Below are 18,800 nucleotides of genomic sequence, written 5' to 3'. Positions count from 1 at the left end.
TTGCAAAGCCAGCTATTAATAACACCAGGACGGGGACTGGTTTTTAGGCCTTTATTTTAAGGGAGGGGTAACTCACTACTCTGCGGCCCGGGATGCTCAGCCCATGGGAGATGGAGGAGCGGGTCGCGGGGGTCCACCCCGGCCAGTTCCCAGCACCTCTCTTAAGGGGATCCTCAACTTTCCCCACTGTTCTCTACGTCTCCCAAACCCGACCCGGCGCCTCCTCACCCACCCGAATGACCCCGGGCGCCGCCAGCTCTCCAGGAATTGGGAATTTCGTGACGTTCCCTGACTACGCTTCGCCGAGGGCGGGGGAGTACTGCAAGGGGCCATCGCGCAAGTGCGACCCGGGTCTCCGCCGCAAACGGCCAGCTCACCGGGGACCCGGGACGAGGCACGCCACCTGCCCACCAGGCGGCCCCGGCTGCCTGCCCTCCCCATCGCCTGTCTCCGAGACTCACCACCGCCTCCGCCCCGCCCGCGGGTGGGTGGTCGCTTCCTTTCGCTCCCCGTCACTCTTTGCAGACGCTCCCCGGCGCCGGGCATGTGCGCCGACGCCGTCGGTCCCCGGGCCGGATTCCGCGCGCGGGTGGGTGAGCGGAGGGCCCTGGCCAGCCCAGCCCCGGGCACTGGGAGGGTGGTGGCTGCGTCCGCCCCTGCGGCCAGGCGCATCCCCCGCGGGGACCACTCGCAGCCGCCGGCCCTCCCGCCCGCGGGACAAAGGGTGGGGGCGGCGCATCCCCACGCATGACCTTCCCCCGCGCCCCCAGTCCCCCGCGGGCGACAGGCCGGTGCTCGCCCGCACGAGCCCGGGGGTTACCCGTGGGCGGGGAGGTCCAACCGTGGCTGGGATCCCCACCCTGCGCCTGGAAGTTGGGGCACTCTCTCCCAGGCCGGTGACCTGCGTCGAGACCCCGTCGGCCTACTTCGGCCAGGAGAACCGTGCTCCGTCGACCCCACGGGTCCTCCTTCTTCCAGCCCCCAACTCCCTAGAGCCTAGGAGTTTGCAACCCCAGGTGTCCTAAGTCAGACCCGCCTCGGTCAGACCCACGAGTCCCGGCCCTCAAGCAGCCCTCCCCACGTCGAGCGCCCCAGGTCCCCCGGAATGTCCCCCAGAAGCCCATCTGTGTTCCTCCATCTGTGGCTGCCCCTTTTGTCCAGTGGCCCTGAGGCGCTCAGCTGCCGGGGTCTGCAGAAGGCCGCACCATGAACAGCCGGAGGAGGCCAGGTGAGGAACCGGCCCCTGCTCAACCCACCCCAGCCCCTGCGCTTTCCTCCCTGGCCGGGGGCTGGTCCGAGGCCCCGGGACCTCCTTTGGGTGAGCCTAGCCTCTCTCCTCCAGTGAAGAAGGACAGCGAGGCCTTGGAGATTTCCATCCCGTTCGATGAGACGCCCCACCTGGACCCACAGATCTTTTACAGCCTGAGCCCCTCTCGGGGGAACTTCGAGGGTGAGTGGACCGGTGGGGGACTGAGTCCCGTGGGGGACCAGCCGGGGTCCTTGAGGCCTGGGGTGTGACCAGGGCCAACCGCCCCTAGAGCCGGCGGAGGCTGCTTCCCCGACAGCGGCCCTGATGAATGGCGTCCGGGCCCAGCTGCACCTGGCCCTGGAGAGGAACTCCTGGCTGCAGAAGCGCATTGAGGACCTGGAGGAGGAGCGGGACTTCCTGCGGTGCCAGCTGGACAAGTTCATTTCCTCTGCGCGACTGGACACAGGTGAGGGTGTCCCCCGCCCCTAACCAGGGCACCCCGCTCCACCCTCTTCAGGGACACCGTGCCTTCACATTCACGCTTCTCTTTTGGTGGCTCTCCGTGGGCTCCAAGCCCAGCCTCCTTCCTGCCTGAGTCATTCTGCTAATGGGCAGGACTGTGGCCTGCTTGTCTGGGTCCTGAGCACTGCCCCGACCCCTACCCACGGGGGCTTTCCTGGACCGCATTTTTAGCAGTGGCCTGGAGGATCCAGCCTCTTCTTTCCCCCGCTGATGGTCAACCCCTGGCTGGCTCCCTTGAAAGCTTCCACTTCCCTCTCTGGGAAGTCATCTGAGAGTCAGGGCGAGTGCCCTGCGGTTTTTCTCAACACCTACCTCACTGGGGACCCCTGTGCTCTGGCGCCACCTCTAGCCTGGGTTGCATGGGGAAACCCACACAGGATGGTCAGGGGCAGGGGCCCCTGGACTTTCTTCGTGGGAAAACCAGCAGCGGGCTCTGAACCTGCTGTTGGAAGGAGGGCATGCATCAGAAGCTGGGCAGCTTGCCAGTCTGGGTGAGGGCGGGGGCCTGCCCTTCCCAAGGGACTAGACCCAGAGACTATTTGTCTTGGTGTTTGAACCCCACACCCCCACCGAGGCCTTGCCTGCCTCCACTCTTCTGGAGGCCTCACTGGGTCCCCAGAAAACTCCACTGTGAGAACCCCACAAAATCACACTCTCCTGAGGTCCCCGCGGTACTGGCCTGGTCCACTGGGCCCCTCCCCCAGACCTCTTGCACCAAATCTGAGTAGCCTCAGGCCACGCTCCACCCAGGACCCCCAAATCCCGGCCTAGTTTACTGTGTTCAGCTGGGCGTCTGTGCTGCACTTCCTCCTGGGGGACCCCCTTTCCCGGGGCTCTGTGACCTGCCGCCCACCACCTCGCTGTCCTGTTCCCGCAGTTCATGCGTGTGCGTGTCTTCCCGCCTCTCTCCAGACGACCACTGCCGGGGGAAGCCAGGGCCTCGGCGGGCCGAGGGGGACGGCCGAGGGGGGACCGGGGGCGAGGCCTCAGACCCCGAGTCGGCCGCCTCCTCGCTCAGCGGGGCATCTGAAGAAGGCAGCACCGTGGAGAGAAAGAGGCAGAGGCAGAAAGGAGACCCAGGCCGGCGGCGCTTCGGCAAGCCCAAGGCCCGGGAGAGGCAGCGGGGTGAGTTGGGGAAGCGCGGGGCTGGGGGCCTGTGTGAGCTCCCCTCTCCCCGTCGCCCCCATCTGCGATCAGACCTGGCTGACTGTCCGGGCCTCCGTGGGTGGTCCTGGTTTATGGCCCACCCTCGCAGCTGCCTCTCCAGAGCCTAGGGTTCCGGGGTAGGCAGCGATGGCCCAGGAGGACTGGGAGGAATGCAGCCCTTCCCCGCGCTGGGGCCCTCCCCAGGCCTGCCCGTCTCCCCTTCTCCCACCTTCTGTAACTCACAGCTAGCCTCCTGGTCTTCCTGCTTCCCCTTTCTCCCTCAACACTCCCCCCCCCCCCCCGCCGTCTCTGTACCCCCAACACTCTCCCCTGTCCTCGGCTTGCAGTGAAGGACGCAGACGGGGTGCTCTGCCGCTACAAGAAGATCCTGGGCACCTTCCAGAAGCTGAAGAGCATGTCGCGGGCTTTCGAACACCACCGAGTAGACCGCAACACGGTGGCACTGACCACGCCCATCGCGGAGCTGCTCATCGTGGCCCCGGAGAAGCTGGCCGAGGTGGGCGAGTTTGACCCCTCCAAGGAGCGCCTGCTTGAGTACTCGCGCCGCTGCTTCCTGGCCCTGGACGAGGAGACCCTCAAGAAGGTGCAGGCCCTCAAGAAGAGCAAGCTGCTGCTTCCCATCACATACCGCTTCAAGCGGTGATCCTACCCCACCCGGCCCGGCGCCCGCCCTCCGGCCCCTGCTTCCCTTGCCCGGCGTGCGGGGCCGGCGTGTGCACGAGTGGTGGGCCCCCACGAGGGCGGCTCGTTTCCGCGCGGACCGCCACCCCCTCCCAAGGCCCCCTGTACATAGGCCTGTCCCCTGGGCCTCTCACAGCCCTAGCGTCCACCCTGCCCTCCGCCTTCCCTGGGTTGGGGGCGGTCCTCGCTTAGTCACGCTTCCAAGAGGACCACCATCCAGGGCCCGGTTCTGTCTTCCCTGACCACTGGCACCCCCGCACCTAAGCGGCACCGTCTTGCCCTCGCTGGGCCCTCCCTCCTGGGAAGACTGCGGGACCCTGCGGGGCGAGGCCACTGTACACACCCCGCCCGCACCCCAGCCCCGCCCGAGTTCACGTGAGACAGAGCTATTAAGAGAATTTAAATTAAAAAGATGATAAAATTTGGAATAAACCAGGCCCCGGCCTTTTTCTGGGCAGGGGGTGGCCGGTGCAGCGGGGACGGTGACGGGGGCTCTGGAGGATTCGGGAGCGCGGACCGTCAGGCGGGAGCCGAGTAACTCAGAGAGACAGGGTGTAATTAGCCTCCGCAAAGGCAGGGGTGGGAGGCGTGGCAGCGCTGCCCTGGGGAACTCGGGGGCGGGGCAGCGCTCCGCGGAAAGTGCAAGAGCACCACCCGCTGGGCTACTGGGACCAGAGGCACCACGGCAGGAGGAGGGACTCCACGACCTCCGGCGGAGGCGGCCGGCCGGGGCAGCCTGGAACCTCCGAGCGGAGGACTCCGCCAGGAGGCGGTATCGCGAGATTATCCGTCTCCCGGAAGTATCCGCTGCGTCGCTCGAGGAGCCTGCGCGGCGGGAGGGGCAAGCGCGCTTGTGCGGTTGCCACGGCAACTAGTAGAGGGGGCGGCCTAGCCTAACGGTCGGGAATGCGGTGCCCTCCCCGGGGGAAAAGGGGAAGACTCGCGCACGCGCGCTGACGGATCTGGAAGCAGGGGTGGGGGGGTCCTTCTGGAGCAGCTGAGAAACCTCGGCTCAGACCGACGTTTACGCAGGCGCAGAAGCCCATCTCGCCCCCCCCCCCTTTCACCCTGCGCAGGCGCACGAAGCCGCGCTGGCAACCTCCGCAGCGGCCGCGCGCACCCTTTACCCCGCTGGCTGCTTTTGTCTCGCGCAGCCTTCTTAGGCCCTTCGCAGGGCCGGCCCTTCTTTTCCTCTCCTTTCCCCACCCGGAGAGTCAGGTGCCGAGAGCTGGGACGCTTCCCTTCTCCGTTTCCTCTCCCCTGACCCACCTCGCCTCCGTCCTCCCTCCCTTTTCGGTTCCCGGAGCCGGAAGGAGCCGAAGCCCTGACGGAAAAAGCCGAAGCTGTCACTCGTGAGTGGGGGGGGGGTCTTCCCGAAGTGGTGGCGGAAAGAGCCGAAGTTCTCCGGGAGGGGAGGAGGGGGCCACTGGAATCTCCGGAAGGAGCCGAAGTTTGGAAATAGCTTGATCTTTGGCTGGGTCCGAAGGCGAGCGCCGGAAACCTTCGGAAAGTGCCGAATCCGGGACGGTTAGGACTGTCAGAAGTAGCCGATTCGCTCGGACTGGCCGGTGGAGAAGAGCGGGGAGAATCAGCGCAAGCAGTGAAAGGGACGGTTTGAATTTTCCGAAGAAGCCGGATTCTTAGAGGGGGCTGGGTGCAGAGGAACGCGAGGACCTCCGAAAACATCCGAACGTGGAAGAGCTAATATCCGAAAAGTTACGAAAACTTGGGAGAGTCCGTGAAACCCTCACTTCGGGTGTTTTCGGAAGCAGCCGTAGTCACCGCTCCGGACGCTTTCCTTTACGGTCCGGAAATAGCCGACGCGTTTCGGAGCCAGACCCTGGGGGGAGGGGCACCTCGCGGGCGCGCAGGCGGGGAGGGGCGGAGCCGGGGCGGGGCGGGGCGGGCAGCCAGGCCTTGATTAGGTAGGAGGCGGTGGAACGCCGGCGGCGGCCGGAAGTAGCCGAAGGTAGCGGCGGAAGTAGCCGAAGCGGCCGGAGCGGGCGCGCGGCAAGGCGAAGCGAAAGCTGCACAGCGCCCTACGCGGCCGCCTCAGCATGTCGGACTTCGACGAGTTCGAGCGGCAGCTCAACGAGAATAAGCAAGGTGAGAGCGCCGGAGGATAGGGGCAGCGGGCGGGGCGGCTCTTGGCTTCCCTCCGTGTCCCCCGCCATTTTCCCCGTCGTTTTCCCCTCTTCTCAGGGCCGCGCGGCGCACCCCCCCTCCCGTCCCGCAGCGCGCGCCTTGCTCACGTGACCGCCTGGCGTGCCGCGCGCGGCGGAGCGGGGGCGGCGGGCGCGGACCTGGACGCATGCGCATCGCGCTCCGTTCCGCGCCCAGCGCGGTCCGCGTTGGAGGCGCCGCCGGCGCGGCGGGCTCGCATGGTGTCACCTTATGGACTTACGCGTTTTTTAATCTGGAAAGGAGATTGCATAGATGAGTCCCGCAACTCCTTTTCGCCCGACGCACTGGCACTTCCGCTTCCGGCTGGGTCCTCGGCCTGGTTCTCCACGCCCCCTTTGTTCCAAAATGGCGGTCGTGGGTACCCCTTCACGTGGGCGCTGGCAGTGCCGCATGGGGAGCACCTCTCGCCCCGGCTCCTTTGCCCCTCGTCCTGCTCACTGGCCGCCTGGTCCCCGCGGGCCGCTGGGGTCGGGCGCCAGCGTCGGCGCCGGTGGAAGGGCCGCAATGTCCGAGCTCCGTGACCCTCCCGCATCCCTGCACCCCTTCTCGGGGCCCTGGCTCCCCCGGCGGTCGCAGTGCGGACTGTTTGCCTGTCATCTCTCCCCACGGCCTGCACTATCGCACCAGCCTCTTAAATCTCAGCGTGGAGCGGACACTTGGGCACTGAGCGAGGAGGGGGCTCGCTTCACTTTGGAGGGCGGGAGGCGCGTCCCCCTCGGGAGACGCCGAGTCCAAGCACGGGGCCGTGATTAGTTTGGGGACCCCAAGAACGTTAGCGCTGGGAGAGGTGTAGGACAGTTAGCAGGTTTCCTTGCTTTCTTAATCCGGTTTGAGAGTGAAGAAACTTAAACTTAGGTCGAGGGAAGGTGGCGGGCTTGAGGCTTACTCTGCTTGTGTCTGGAGCGCCTAGTGAGGAGCGCTGGGATTCCCCTTTTGGCTCAGCCCGAAGTTGGGGAGGGGGTGGCTGGATCAGTAGGCTGTGCCTGGGGAAGCGCACCCACAGGGTGTCGGTCACGTACGTGATGCACTGCTTAACAGCACGGACTGTGGAGGGGCGCAGGCGCGGGTTCTAGCACCTAATTAGTTACCAAGTATTTGTGGGCCTGTTTTTCCTTCGTGTAATGGACGGCTTTTTGTTGTTGGTTTTTTTTTTTTTTTTGGTCTCTAGAATGTTGGAATTAACAGTAATAATAGTTAAGCTTACAGCACCCACCACGTGTCACGCACATTGCTAAGCTCTTCTGCAGTTTTCCTAAGTGGATTCTTGTAACACCTCTGTGAGGCTGAAGTGATTTCCTGCCCTTCGCAGAGGAGGAAACAGGCTCAAGAATAAAAGCTTTCCCAGATTTCAGCTGATCAGAGGCAGAGCTGAGATTCAGCGGGGCAACATGCCGACAGTGTGTGGCATGTGGCTTGGCCTCCTTTAAGTGCCCAGTAAGTGATACTTTTTTCAACGGTGAAATCGTTCCTAGTGTAAGGGCTCACTCGGAGGAAGTGTGGAGGCGCATTTCAGATGTCCCCAAGCCGTACACCTAGGGGTGCCCGCGAGCCTCATTTAAATAAGAGGAGAAAACGGGTTTAGAGTTTGGTTGCTGTTGCACGGTTTTGTGCAGGATAGCTGAAACGGCCCCTGAGCCTGCGGGGCTGCAGAGACGCGTCCTGCCAGGCTGGACAGCCAGAGCTGATGGAGCTGCTCTGGGGCACTGACACTCGCGGTCTGGTCTCTGCTTGGGTGTCCCCTCAGCCTGGGCACGTCCCTGGGGTTGGTGAGTTGTTCACACAACGAGGTGGCCATGGCATTTAGAGCAGCCGAGCTCCTTTCCTGTTCTGATCTGTGCTGGATCATTGTGTGTGTGTGTGTTGTTTTTTTTTCCTGGGGGTGGGGGCGGGGGTTACCCTTGCCTTATGGGGCAGCTTTGCCCACGTGCTGCTCTGCCCGAGTCTGTCTTGGCGGTCCTGCGTCCTCCAGGCCTCAGCCCCTGAGACCTGGGTTCCATGTCTGTGTCTACGGCACCTGGCAGGCCCCGCTGTTTCCTGTGGGACCACCTCTCTCTGCCTGTCTGTTTCTGAGCCTCAGCTGCAGGGAAGGGTCTCTGCCTGACTTAGCAGTGGGGAGCCAGAGGCCCAGAACCGTTGTCGTCCACCCCCCTCCCAGGGCCAGGACGCTCCTCACACTGCTTGCCCGTCCCTCTTGGTACCAGTCTTGGATGTATTTTTCATGTTTAAGTTTTTTCATCTTTGAGGAGGCAATTCCACCATCACTCGTGGTTCTAGCCAGGCCCTAATGGGTCTCCCTGTTTCGTGTTTAGAGGTATTGTCCCTGCCTAGCTGCCCTTGAACTTTAAGGGTTCACATTCAGGCTTCACCTGTATCCAGGCTTTTTGGGCAGGGAAAGTCACGTGACCTCCCCGAGCCTCAGTCTTTTGTGAGCGAGATCCCCCCCTCCCCAAGTGTTTTCCCACAGTAACCCGGGGAGTAAAACCAGCAGAGTCTGGTTTTAGACAGCATCTGAATGTTTGCAACGAGGTTTTTTCCTTTCCCGGGTGCGTATGTAGCTTGTTTTAGTGTTAAAACTCATTCATAAAAGCTCGCGGTAGTTGCATCGGAAGAGCATGAGAGTTGAAGCAGTACGCGTGAGGCTTTGACAGCCTCTCCTTATTGCCCCCGCCTCCTGGTAAAATGAACTGGAGTCTGAGCATAGCGGAGGAACCAGTGTCGTCTTTGAACCGAGGGACTGGGCTACAGACCGTGTGGGGCAGGAGCCTCGTGCCTCACAGGGTGGCGGGCTGCTGGGGGAAGGAGGGGAGGTTGAAGGCCCGGCTGTAGCGGCCGTGGGGCGCGGTGGATCAAGCGCCCACCCCACCCAGCTCCTGCGTCTTTAACACCCGGGGCGGTGGGCGGGGCCTCCAGGACTTTAGGTCCTCGGTTGGTGGGCGGGGCCTCCCAGGAGGGCGTTTTCGCTTGGTGGGTGGGGACGGGTGGGTGCCCCGCCCCCCGGGGCTGCCCGGCCCCGCCCGGCCTTTCGCGGGCCCGGAGGTGGGGCGTGGGCCGGCTGGTTGCGGAGGACTCTCCTGAGGGGTCGCCGGGTCCCTTCAGGAAAACATCACTGGGTCTCTTGATTCCCCAGCGTCTAGCCCTGCCCCTCTCAGGGACGACCCTGGGTCAGGCCCCTCAGCCCTGGAGGGGGACCAGGAGCCAGCCTCCTCTGTCTTCTCTGGCCCCCCAGCTCCTCCTGAGCAGACTCAGGTACCTTACGCCCCGGGGCCCTGCTAGGCCCTGTTCCCTCAGGTAACTGCTCCCGCCTGGCCCCCAGGGCCCTCGGGCTCCCTCATGGACAGGAAGCCTGCCGCCCCGCCCTCCGCGAGCCCTTCCCCGTGGGGGTGGCCTCCCGGGCTGGGGCGCGGCCTCGGGGGCGGGCGGGCCGGGCTGCCCCCGCCCAGCTCACGGCCCTTTCCCCGCAGAGCGCGACAAGGAGAACCGGCACCGCAAGCGCAGCCACAGCCGCTCCCGGAGCCGGGACCGCAAGCGTCGCAGCCGGAGCCGTGACCGCCGCAACCGGGACCAGCGCAGCGCCTCCCGGGACAGGCGGCGCCGCAGGTACCAGGGCGGCAGGGCTGCGTCCGGGCCGCAGGCCCCTATCCGCGCGGGGCTAGGGGCTCTGCTGTCGTGTCTGGCCGTTTTCTTCTCTCTGCCGGGCTTCCGGGGGCGAGTCTGGGGGTCAGGCCCCCCTTTCCCCTGTCTGGTCTGGGTTCTCCGTCGGCTTCCCGGGCTGCGCTCTGCTTTCCCAGGGCAGGGAGGCGTCTCTCGGGACAGCTCTCTGCTCTGACGCCTCTTCCTTTCCCAGGCTGCCCCCCGTTCTCTCTGTCACGAGTGGAAGGGCGGGTGGGGGGGTGCCCCGCCTCCTCCCACCTCAGCCTCTCCAGCTGGAAGGTGGTCTGTCCGGCCCTCCTTCCTTCCTCGTGGCTGGGGGACTTGGGGGCGATGCCCTGCCCCAGCCCTGGGGCTCAGTGCCCTCGGGGGGGTGCGGCGTCCGGGGGAGATGAGGGTCCCCAGTCATCCCTCCCCACACCTTTCCCTCCCACCCCCAGCAAACCTTTGACCAGAGGCGCTAAAGAGGAGCACGGTGGATTGATGTGAGCTTCTCTTCTGCCCCTTCCCCCCACGCCCTCCCCCGCCTCCCCCGCGCACCCCGCCCTGTCCTCCCCCGCCCGCCCGAGCACCGGGAAGAGTCCCCTGCCCGGAACGGGCTGGCCCTGACCGCGTCCTCTCTCTCCTGGAGAGCCGAGCCGGGGGCCGAGGGGAGCCTGGGGGGCCCGTAGGCCCACCTTTGGTCAGACTGAGGTCGCCCCGCCCCACTCTCCCCTCCCGCCTCCCCCAGTCGCTCCCCCCGCCACGAGAAGAAGAAGAAGGTCCGCAAATACTGGGACGTGCCGCCGCCGGGCTTCGAACACATCACCCCCATGCAGTACAAGGCCATGCAAGGTGGGCTCCGCGCCTGGACTCAGGGGGTGGGGGGGAGGGGCGAGGCCTTCAGCCGACCCAGCTCCGGGGTGGCGGTGCTCCCATGTTCTCTGACCCCTTCTGTCCCTCTTGAAGCTGCCGGTCAGATTCCAGCCACCGCCCTCCTCCCCACCATGACCCCCGACGGTCTGGCTGTGACGCCGACGCCGGTGCCCGTGGTCGGGAGCCAGATGACCAGACAGGCCCGGCGCCTCTACGTGGGCAACATCCCCTTCGGCATCACTGAGGTACTGCCCTCCCCTGCCCCTGCTGCCCCCCTGCCCCCCCTTCCTGTGCCCGCTGTTCCTCCCTCCCTCCGTTCCCTCCCCCAGCCTGCACGGGTCAGACTCTGCGCCTGCAAGGCCCACCGGCCCCCTCCCCGATGGACGATGGAGTTGAGCCAGCCCGGGGCCGGGCTGGGTGGCCCTCTCCTCCCTCCTCTTCCCTCTCCCGTCTCCCCTCCCCAGCCTCCTCCAGCTGCCCAGGGATCAAGCACACACACAAGGTACCCACGAGTCCGTGGTCCGAGTCCGTGTGGAGAGAGACAGAGAGGGAGACACGCACGCACACACACGCAGACGCACGCCCCAGCCTCTCTGACACGCCTCTTGTTCTCTGCCGCCTCCCCGTCCTCTCCCCCACCCCTCCATGGTCGCTGCTCTGATTTTGATCGCCCTGACCTCCCCCCCTTCCCCACCGCTCCTGTCCCCTCCCCTCTCCCTACCCCTTCCCGTGGCGCCCCGAGAATCCCGAGATCAAAGAGTTGTTTCCATTTCTCTTTAAAGTGAAATATTGTGGGGCTGAGATCCCTCGTAGCAACAAAAAGTTTGCTACCATCGGCGAAGGCAAGTAAGGTCCATTCTGACTTTCTCAACCTGCACTTTGCTGCATTTGATAAACCAGCCCCCGACTCCAGGACCAGATCCCTCCACATCACTCTTCTCTCCCCCCTCCCTGCCCCGCCCTGCGCCCTGCCCTTCTCTCTGACCCTCCGTGTGTTCTGCCTGCTGGTGCTCCACTTCATGCCATTTCTCTCCTGCTGTCGCCACTGGATGTTTCTTCTACACTTTCCGTCTCTGTTTTCTCGCCCCTCCCTCTTGTTTCCTGCTTCTTTCTGACGACCTCCCTTCTTCCCCGGTTGGGGTCCCGTGGCTGTCCCCACACCTCTGGCCCCTGGCTGTCTCCTGTGCTGCCCTCCCCCCCCCCCCCCCCCCGCCGCCCCTGTTTCTTTCATCTTTCTTCTGCGTTTGTCCCCACTACTGATCTCTGCCCCCACCCGGACTCCACTGTCCCCCACACCCCCCCACACCCCTCTGTGTCTCCCTCTCTCACCCTTCCCCTCCTCTCTCCACCTCCCCTCCCCGCCCCCCCCTGTCTCCTCTGTCCTCTGCAGGAGGCCATGATGGATTTCTTCAACGCTCAGATGCGGCTGGGGGGGCTGACGCAGGCCCCCGGCAACCCCGTCTTGGCTGTGCAGATTAACCAGGACAAGAACTTTGCCTTCTTAGAGGTGAGCAGGCCTTGTTCCCACTGGGCCCTTCTGCAGTCTGCTTGCCACCCGGCTACGGTCTTGGCACCCTCGGGTGGGCTCTGATGGGCCCCTCACCACCTCCTTTCCTGTCTTTTCCTTCAGTTCCGCTCAGTGGACGAGACCACCCAGGCCATGGCCTTCGACGGCATCATCTTCCAGGGCCAGTCGCTGAAGATCCGCAGGCCTCATGACTACCAGCCCCTGCCGGGCATGTCGGAGAACCCCTCTGTCTACGTGCCTGGTGAGTGGGCTTGGGGGGTCCTGAAGGGTGTGCAGGGCCAGCCCGGGGACTCTCAGCCTGTCAGGGGCTGGGGCAGGCCGAGGGTCTTGGGAGAAGTGGGATGCTCTGGGCCATCAGGTCAGTGCAAGCATGCTGGAGCCCATGTGGATGCCCGTGTGTCCGCTGAGCTCCTCCGCGGGCCTGATGGGTGGCTGTCCCCTCCTTTCCTGTCTCGGGGCTTCCGCTCACCCCTTGCTTGGAGCCGGACTCCCCTCCGTGGTGAGTGCCATCTGGGTAGGTGGGCAGCAAAGCAGGCCTGGGTGGCCAGAGTCTGCTCTCTGCTGGGCCGGAGAGGCGCTGTGCTTTGCAGCTGCGTTGTCTCTGATGAAGCTTCTCTATCACTCGGGCCTGAGTGTCCAGAGATGCTGGCGTTGGGGGCCGTGTAACACCCACAGTGTAAAAGGCCCTTCTGGAAAGCTCTCAGACCATGCAGGCGTGGCACGTGGCCGCACTGGGCCTGCAGGCTGTGCTGAAGGGTGGGCCTGTGTGCGTCACCACGCCCTGGGTGGAGAACAGTCTGTGCTGGCTGAGGTTCACACCCAAGGGTGCCTTATGGAAGCAGTCCGTTCCTCCCCTGGTGAAGCCAGGGGGCGTGGGGCGCAGTGAGGGCGGCCCCTGGGGACCACCTGGCTTCTCTGGTCCCCACTGAGAGTGTGGGGAGGCCAGCGCTCTCGGGAGCTTGTGGGAGGCCGTGGCCTGCTGCTGACTTGCCATGTTTTCTGTGCATGTGTGTCTGGGGGGATCAGGCCACAGGACGTGCTTCCGTGCCTCCTGGTGACCCGCATGCATCCTAAGCATCCTGCTGACGGAGGCTGGCCCGAGCCCGCCGTGCCAGGCGCCGTCCGGGGGTGCCCTGTGGGTGTGGCGGCGGCGTGACTGTCCTGTAGTACAGGGTTAGAGCTGCCCCTGCACTGCAGAGCTGCCCTCCACCTGCAGAGTGCCTCAGAGTGGCGCGCAGGCCTGCCTGTCACCTTTCTCCTGTGGGAGCCTGGCTCTGTCACTGCGGCCGGTCTCTTCTCCTGGGATTTGCCTCCATGGAGGGGATGGGGGTTCAGCCACAGTGACCGGGGAGTGTGTTTCCTGGGCTGTGGAGGGGACAGGAAGCCAGATTCTGCCTGTGATGAAGCGTTCTCAAACTAGAGAAGTTTCTCTGTAATTTTGAGGTTTTTTTAAAACTTTGTCTTTTGCTCTGCAAGTCTTTGTTGCTGCTTGAGGACTCTCTCTAGTTGCAATGCTTGTTGCAGTGGCTTCTCTTGTTGTGGGGCTCGAGGGCGCTCAGGCATCAGTATTTGTGTTGTGTGGGCTCTGTTGCCCCGAAGCAAGTGGGATCTTCCCGGGCCAGGGATTGAACCCTTGTGTCCTGAGTTGGTGGATGGATTCTTAACTACTGGACCACCAGGCAAATCTTAAACATAGTATTTTAATTTTCCTTTCTACTCCAATGAAAAATCTGACTGTATGATTGAAGGGGAGAAAGTGAAAGTGATAGTCGCTCAGTCCTGTCTGACTCTTTGTGGCCCCGTGGACTGTAGCCCGCCAGGCTCCTCTGTCCGTGGGATTCTCTCGGCATGGATACTGGAGTGGGTTGTCATTCGTTTTTGCAGAGGATTTTCGTGACCCAGGGATCGAACCCGGGTCTCCCACATTGCAAGCAGATTCTTGACCACTGAGCCACCTGGGAAGCCCCAGGGAGATGCATTTGATAAAATTCAACAGATGCTTTTGGTTGGAGAAGAAACAGTTCAGGACCCTGGATGGAAGGGGTGCGGCCTGAGGCTGTGCACCTGTGTTGTCCGGAGGCGTCTGCAGTGGTTGGGGCCAGGCTTGGCCCTTGGCTCTGGGCACAGCTGACTGCCTTGGGAGGCTCCCGCCCTGGGCTCCGTCCGTCCTGCGGGCCAGGCTGGTGCTGGGGCAGCGAGGGCTCCTGCCGAGGAGGTGGCGACACCTGGGGAGGCTTAAGAGCTGAGGGGCAGAACAGGCGTGTGAGGCCAGACCTGGTGCCCGTGCGGGAGAGCTGGGCAGGGCGTGGGCTCTGGGCACCCGCATGGCCCGGGGCCTCAGTCTGCATCGCATGACCTCAGGACCATGTGACCACGGCGGGGCGGTGGTGGCCGGGACGCGGCCTGCGCTCCCCTGAGCTAGGCTGCCCGGAGTCCAGCCTGTTGTTCTCATCCGCCCCCCATCCCCCCAGAAGGAGCCTTGCTCTGGGTGGAATGCTGCTTCTCTGTGGTCCTCTGGGCTGGGTGGCCGGCTGCAGTGGGCCCTGAAGGCAGTCAGGAGCTGGCCGGCCAGGGTGCAGGCCCTGGGAGGTGGAGGACCCTGGGGGACTCGGTGGGGGGCGGGGGGAGGGTGCTCAGCACGGGGCGTGGCCAATGGGTGCCTGGTGGTTCTGAGGCCTGCTCCGCTGAGGGGCCCCCACCTGATGCAGCTCAGGGTGCTGAGGGGGTAGGCACAGCCCAGCCTCACGGACACGGAACGCTGGGCCTAAGGTACCGCCGGGCCAGGACCAGGAGCAAGGGCGGCAGGCCCGGGGGGGGGGCGGGGGTTCTAGCTGGGGCCAGAGCGGGAGGGGAGGCGAGGCCGTGGCCTGCGACCCTCCCTGGGGGCTGAGAGCTCCCACAGCTTGGGGCGAGCGTGGTCGCTGACCTGGCTCAGTGCACGGCTGTGCCCGCTGGTGTTGGGTGCTCTGAGGAGGGGGCTGGTGGCCAGGCGGGGGCCCCCCCGGAGACATCCCCCAGGTCCCCATGATGACCGTGCCGGGAATTGCAACCTGTCCTGTCCCCCCCCGCCCCCTGGCCAGGAGTCGTGTCCACCGTGGTCCCGGACTCTGCACACAAGCTGTTCATCGGGGGCTTACCCAACTACCTGAATGACGACCAGGTAGGCCCTGGCCCTCTCCCCCTGCCCTGAAAGCTGATGGCGCCCCAGTCCCCCCACCCCGAAAGCTGACGGCACCTCCGCCCGCGCAGGTGAAAGAGCTGCTGACGTCGTTTGGGCCGCTCAAAGCCTTCAACCTGGTCAAGGACAGCGCCACCGGGCTCTCCAAGGGCTACGCCTTCTGTGAGTACGTGGACATCAACGTCACGGACCAGGTGAGCCCGGCCCCGGCACGCCCGACCCCGCTGCAGTCTCCCCTCAGGGCGAGGCACGGGGCTCGCAGCTCTCCCCCTTCGCCGTGCCCTGCCCGCCCTGTAGCCCGGCTCTGACCCCGACCACCTCTCCCTGCCCTGGCCCTCCGCCCCACCACAGGCCATCGCAGGGCTGAATGGGATGCAGCTGGGAGATAAGAAACTGCTGGTCCAGAGGGCGAGTGTGGGCGCCAAGAATGCCACGCTGGTGAGCCCCCTGGCACGTCATCTTCCATTGGCTCGGGGCACCGGGGGCGGGGAGGGGCTGGGGTGCTGGCGGGCCCCTCCACCCTGGGGGCAGGCACCCCATGACCCCCGCCTCCGCTTCCCCACAGAGCACCATCAACCAGACCCCCGTGACCTTGCAAGTGCCCGGCCTGATGAGCTCGCAGGTGCAGATGGGCGGGCACCCGACGGAGGTGCTGTGCCTGATGAACATGGTGCTGCCCGAGGAGCTGCTGGATGACGAGGAGTATGAGGAGATCGTGGAGGACGTGCGCGACGAGTGCGGGAAGTACGGGCTCGTCAAGTCCATCGAGATCCCGCGGCCTGTGGACGGCGTGGAGGTGCCCGGCTGCGGGAAGGTGCGTGCTCACACATGCACACACCCCCACACACAGGTGTGCGCTGCTCTGACCCTGGCAGTGTGTGAGGCAGCGGTGCAATGCTGCGGCCGAGCTCTCGTCTCTGCAGCGAAGCAACTTTGCCGCAAAACCTGCTCCTGCGTGCCCCTGTGCGCGTGGTCGGCTCTCCTCGGGCACAGTGTGAAAAGCTTCTCCCAGCTGCAGCCCCCGTCCCCGGGCCGGCTACGCTCGCTTGGGAGCCCCCAGCTCTTCCTCCCGGTTCGCTTCTTGGTTTCCAGACTCTGATTCTCGGCCCGCTGAGGCACGCTGGCCCTGCCAGCGTTCGGGTGTCAGCACCTTGCCATACCCTGGGGAGCGTGTGTGCCTTGTGACCCTGGCTGCTGTCTCGTGCGTCTGGGGGGGCCTGGGGGCGGGGTGGGGCCCCTGGTTTAGCAGGAAGGGTGGCAGTGGTGAGGCCCACAGGAGGTCCTGAGCGGGCAGCACTGAGGGCACGGGGTTAGCCGGGGCAGGTGCAGGAGACCTCCGTGAGGTCTTCAAGTGGAGGGCGGGGGGGGGCGTGCAGCCCTGCGGAGCTGGAACTTCCCGGGTCAGGGTGACGGCAGGGTGGTCTTCAGGGCTCTGCAGACAGTCTGCCATTGTCTGGCAGGAGGATGGGGAGAAGGCGTGTCAGTGCCTGGACCCTGTGGTCCGTGTGTGTTGGGGGCGGGGGTCGTCACATGCTCAGACTTGGGGTGATGGGGCAGGACGGAAGCTGAGAAGCAGGGAGATGAGCAGGTCAGAGGAGAAGGGGTGATGCCGGGGGCTGGGGTCCCAGCGAGGTGCTGTGGACTCAGAGGGCTGGATGGACTTGCTTTCTGAGTGTGGGGCCTGCTGGATGGACTGGCCCTGGGGCAGAGGAGCGGCTTGCCCAGGAGATGCCTCCATGAGGTGTTGGTGGGGAAATGGATGGGAAGACCTTACCCGGTCTCTGGGATCCGCCTGTCAGATTTGTGTCTAAACTTTATTGTCATTCTTTTCAAACATACATAGGAGTAGAGAAATGGTCAGGGTGATAGTGACTGTACGGAATACTACTTAAGTCGGGTCAGAGCGCCCCATCGGCCAGCGTCAGGATGCCAGGGTCCTGACAGTCTGAATTTCCCCCTCCAGCTTCCCAGCTCCTCCTCTGTGCCTTTGCTGAAACAAAGCATGTCTCGTGTCACTCGCACACTTGCTCTCTGCCTGAGCCGCTGCTGTCTCGGGTCTGGGTTCTGTGCTGCCACCTGGGCCCATCCCGCTCCACACGCTAGGAGCTGGTCTGTCCCGCGCCCGGCGTGACGGTGCCCCCTGGGGACACATCCACCTTGGCTGAGAACTGCTATAAACAGGATTAAAACATTTTTATTTTAAAAAACCCACGTGATAACCGTTCGTATCTCTCTACCCAGGCATGTTTGAGTTCCCTTACTGTCTCAAAGATGTCTTTTTACAGTTGTTTTGATCAAAGTAAGAACCCTGCAGGTTGGATCCAGACTCTTCTTTTTTCGGCAAGCCGTTTTTGCTTGTCGAAGCATGGCGTCTTTTCTAGAATTCTCCGTTTCCCCTTGTTCCGAATTAGACTGGTTGTGTCTGCCCTTCCCTCCACTTCTGTCAGCTGCTGATTCAAGCAAGATGATATCGTGACTAGATCATGGTTCAGGTTTTTTCTTTGGAATCAGCCTGGGTGTGAATACCAATTGCTGAGCCTTCCTTATTTCATCCCTTGTCTAGGGGAGACACCATGGCCCCTGGGGACTGGGGAGCACCCAGGGGTGCCTAGTGCGATAGACTGCTCTCCTTGAGCCTGCCCTGTGCCCGGCCCTTTCGGCTCTTGGCTCGAGCCTGCCTCTGCTCTCCACGCCCCTGTGTTTTGTCTGTCTTTGATCCTGGGGCGCTGGAGGGTGTTGGGTGAATGTCCCTACACCTGTGGTGAGGCCGCTTTCCAGCCCTCTTCCTCCCGCGAAGTTCTGGGTTTGGGTGGGTGCTGCTGGTTGCTGAGAGGGAGCTAAGAGAGGCCTGGGTCTTCACAAGCTTCGTCTTGTTCCTACAGATCTTCGTGGAGTTCACCTCTGTGTTTGACTGCCAGAAAGCCATGCAGGGCCTGACGGGTCGCAAGTTCGCCAACAGAGTGGTCGTCACAAAATACTGTGACCCCGACTCTTACCACCGCCGGGACTTCTGGTAGAGGCGGCGGGGGAGGGCAGGGGCGGAGCTGGCTGGGGGCTTCTCCCTCTCCTGCTCCCCCCATTTTCCCCCTCTGAAGACGATGGGCAGAGGAGTGACCGCCGAATGACAGCCGGCAGCAACTGGAATGGCAGCAATTAAGGGTGGGGGCGGGCTGGGGTTGGGGCGGGGCGGGAACTGGGGAAGTGCGCACACAGACCCACACAGACACACGCACCCACAGACACAGAGGGAAGGGCGGGGAGCGGGCGACAGCAGGGCGGGGTCGGACCCCCACAGCCCCTCCCTGAAGCAGTCTTCTCCCGGATACCCCCTTTCTCTTACCCTTCCCCACCGTAGAAACATAGCGTGTTTATATTTTATGGCCAAACTCTTTTCAATTTTGTTGTCCGGTCCGGTACCTTGCCCCTTCCTTCTCAGGACCACAGCTCCCGTCCTCCTGGCCTCTGGTCCTCGCCCCGGTGTCCTGGTTTCTTACGTAGTTGATTCTCTCTAGTCTCCTGGACCTGCCCCCCACCCCATGGCCCCTGTCCCTCTCCTCCTCTCTGTGGCAGTTTCATATTTGCTAAGACGAATTTGCTCATTAAACATTTTGTTGTATTTTACTTTATGGAGCTGCTCCGTGTCCCGTGTGTGTGAACCCTCCGCTCTCCAGGTCTCTGGGGTTCCGTAGGCCCCAGGCTGAGGCCTGGCTCTGGGAGGCCCAGCTGTCGTCCCGACGTGGGTGCCTGTGCCCTTGGCGAAGTGACACTCGACTGCGTGGCCGGCCGCG

General features: G+C 64.0%; 2 protein-coding genes across 6 annotated transcripts; both read left to right on the top strand.

The window, feature by feature from the left end:
* The first annotated feature begins 361 nt into the window (after positions 1–361).
* CCDC106 (coiled-coil domain containing 106) lies at positions 362–4,051 on the top strand. Of its 4 annotated transcripts, none has more exons than XM_043900156.1 (6): positions 362–484; positions 1,162–1,228; positions 1,343–1,450; positions 1,539–1,715; positions 2,684–2,896; positions 3,265–4,051. In XM_043900156.1, exons 2-6 carry the CDS (start codon positions 1,207–1,209, stop codon positions 3,579–3,581), a joined length of 837 nt encoding a protein of 278 aa, XP_043756091.1. In that variant the 5' UTR covers positions 362–484; positions 1,162–1,206; the 3' UTR covers positions 3,582–4,051. The 4 variants fall into 4 exon arrangements, with proteins under 4 accessions (XP_043756091.1, XP_043756088.1, XP_043756090.1 ...); XM_043900153.1 differs by having other exon boundaries at positions 454–589; XM_043900155.1 differs by having other exon boundaries at positions 457–593.
* Positions 4,052–5,585: 1,534 nt separating this feature from the next.
* On the top strand, positions 5,586–18,638 carry U2AF2 (U2 small nuclear RNA auxiliary factor 2). 2 transcript variants are annotated; one of them, XM_043900148.1, is made up of 12 exons: positions 5,586–5,725; positions 9,265–9,400; positions 9,892–9,936; positions 10,182–10,285; positions 10,400–10,551; positions 11,697–11,813; positions 11,937–12,075; positions 14,915–14,994; positions 15,084–15,206; positions 15,364–15,450; positions 15,578–15,826; positions 17,895–18,638. In XM_043900148.1, exons 1-12 carry the CDS (start codon positions 5,677–5,679, stop codon positions 18,027–18,029), a joined length of 1,416 nt encoding a protein of 471 aa, XP_043756083.1. In that variant the 5' UTR covers positions 5,586–5,676; the 3' UTR covers positions 18,030–18,638. The 2 variants fall into 2 exon arrangements, with proteins under 2 accessions (XP_043756083.1, XP_043756082.1); XM_043900147.1 differs by having other exon boundaries at positions 15,364–15,462.
* The last annotated feature ends 162 nt before the right edge of the window (positions 18,639–18,800 follow it).

This window comes from Cervus elaphus, chromosome 4 (genome assembly GCF_910594005.1).
Source record: "Cervus elaphus chromosome 4, mCerEla1.1, whole genome shotgun sequence".
In the NCBI taxonomy this organism is placed as follows: domain Eukaryota; kingdom Metazoa; phylum Chordata; class Mammalia; order Artiodactyla; family Cervidae; genus Cervus; species Cervus elaphus.
Note: the sequence above shows the minus strand (reverse complement) of the source record. Positions and strands in the feature narration are given on the sequence as shown.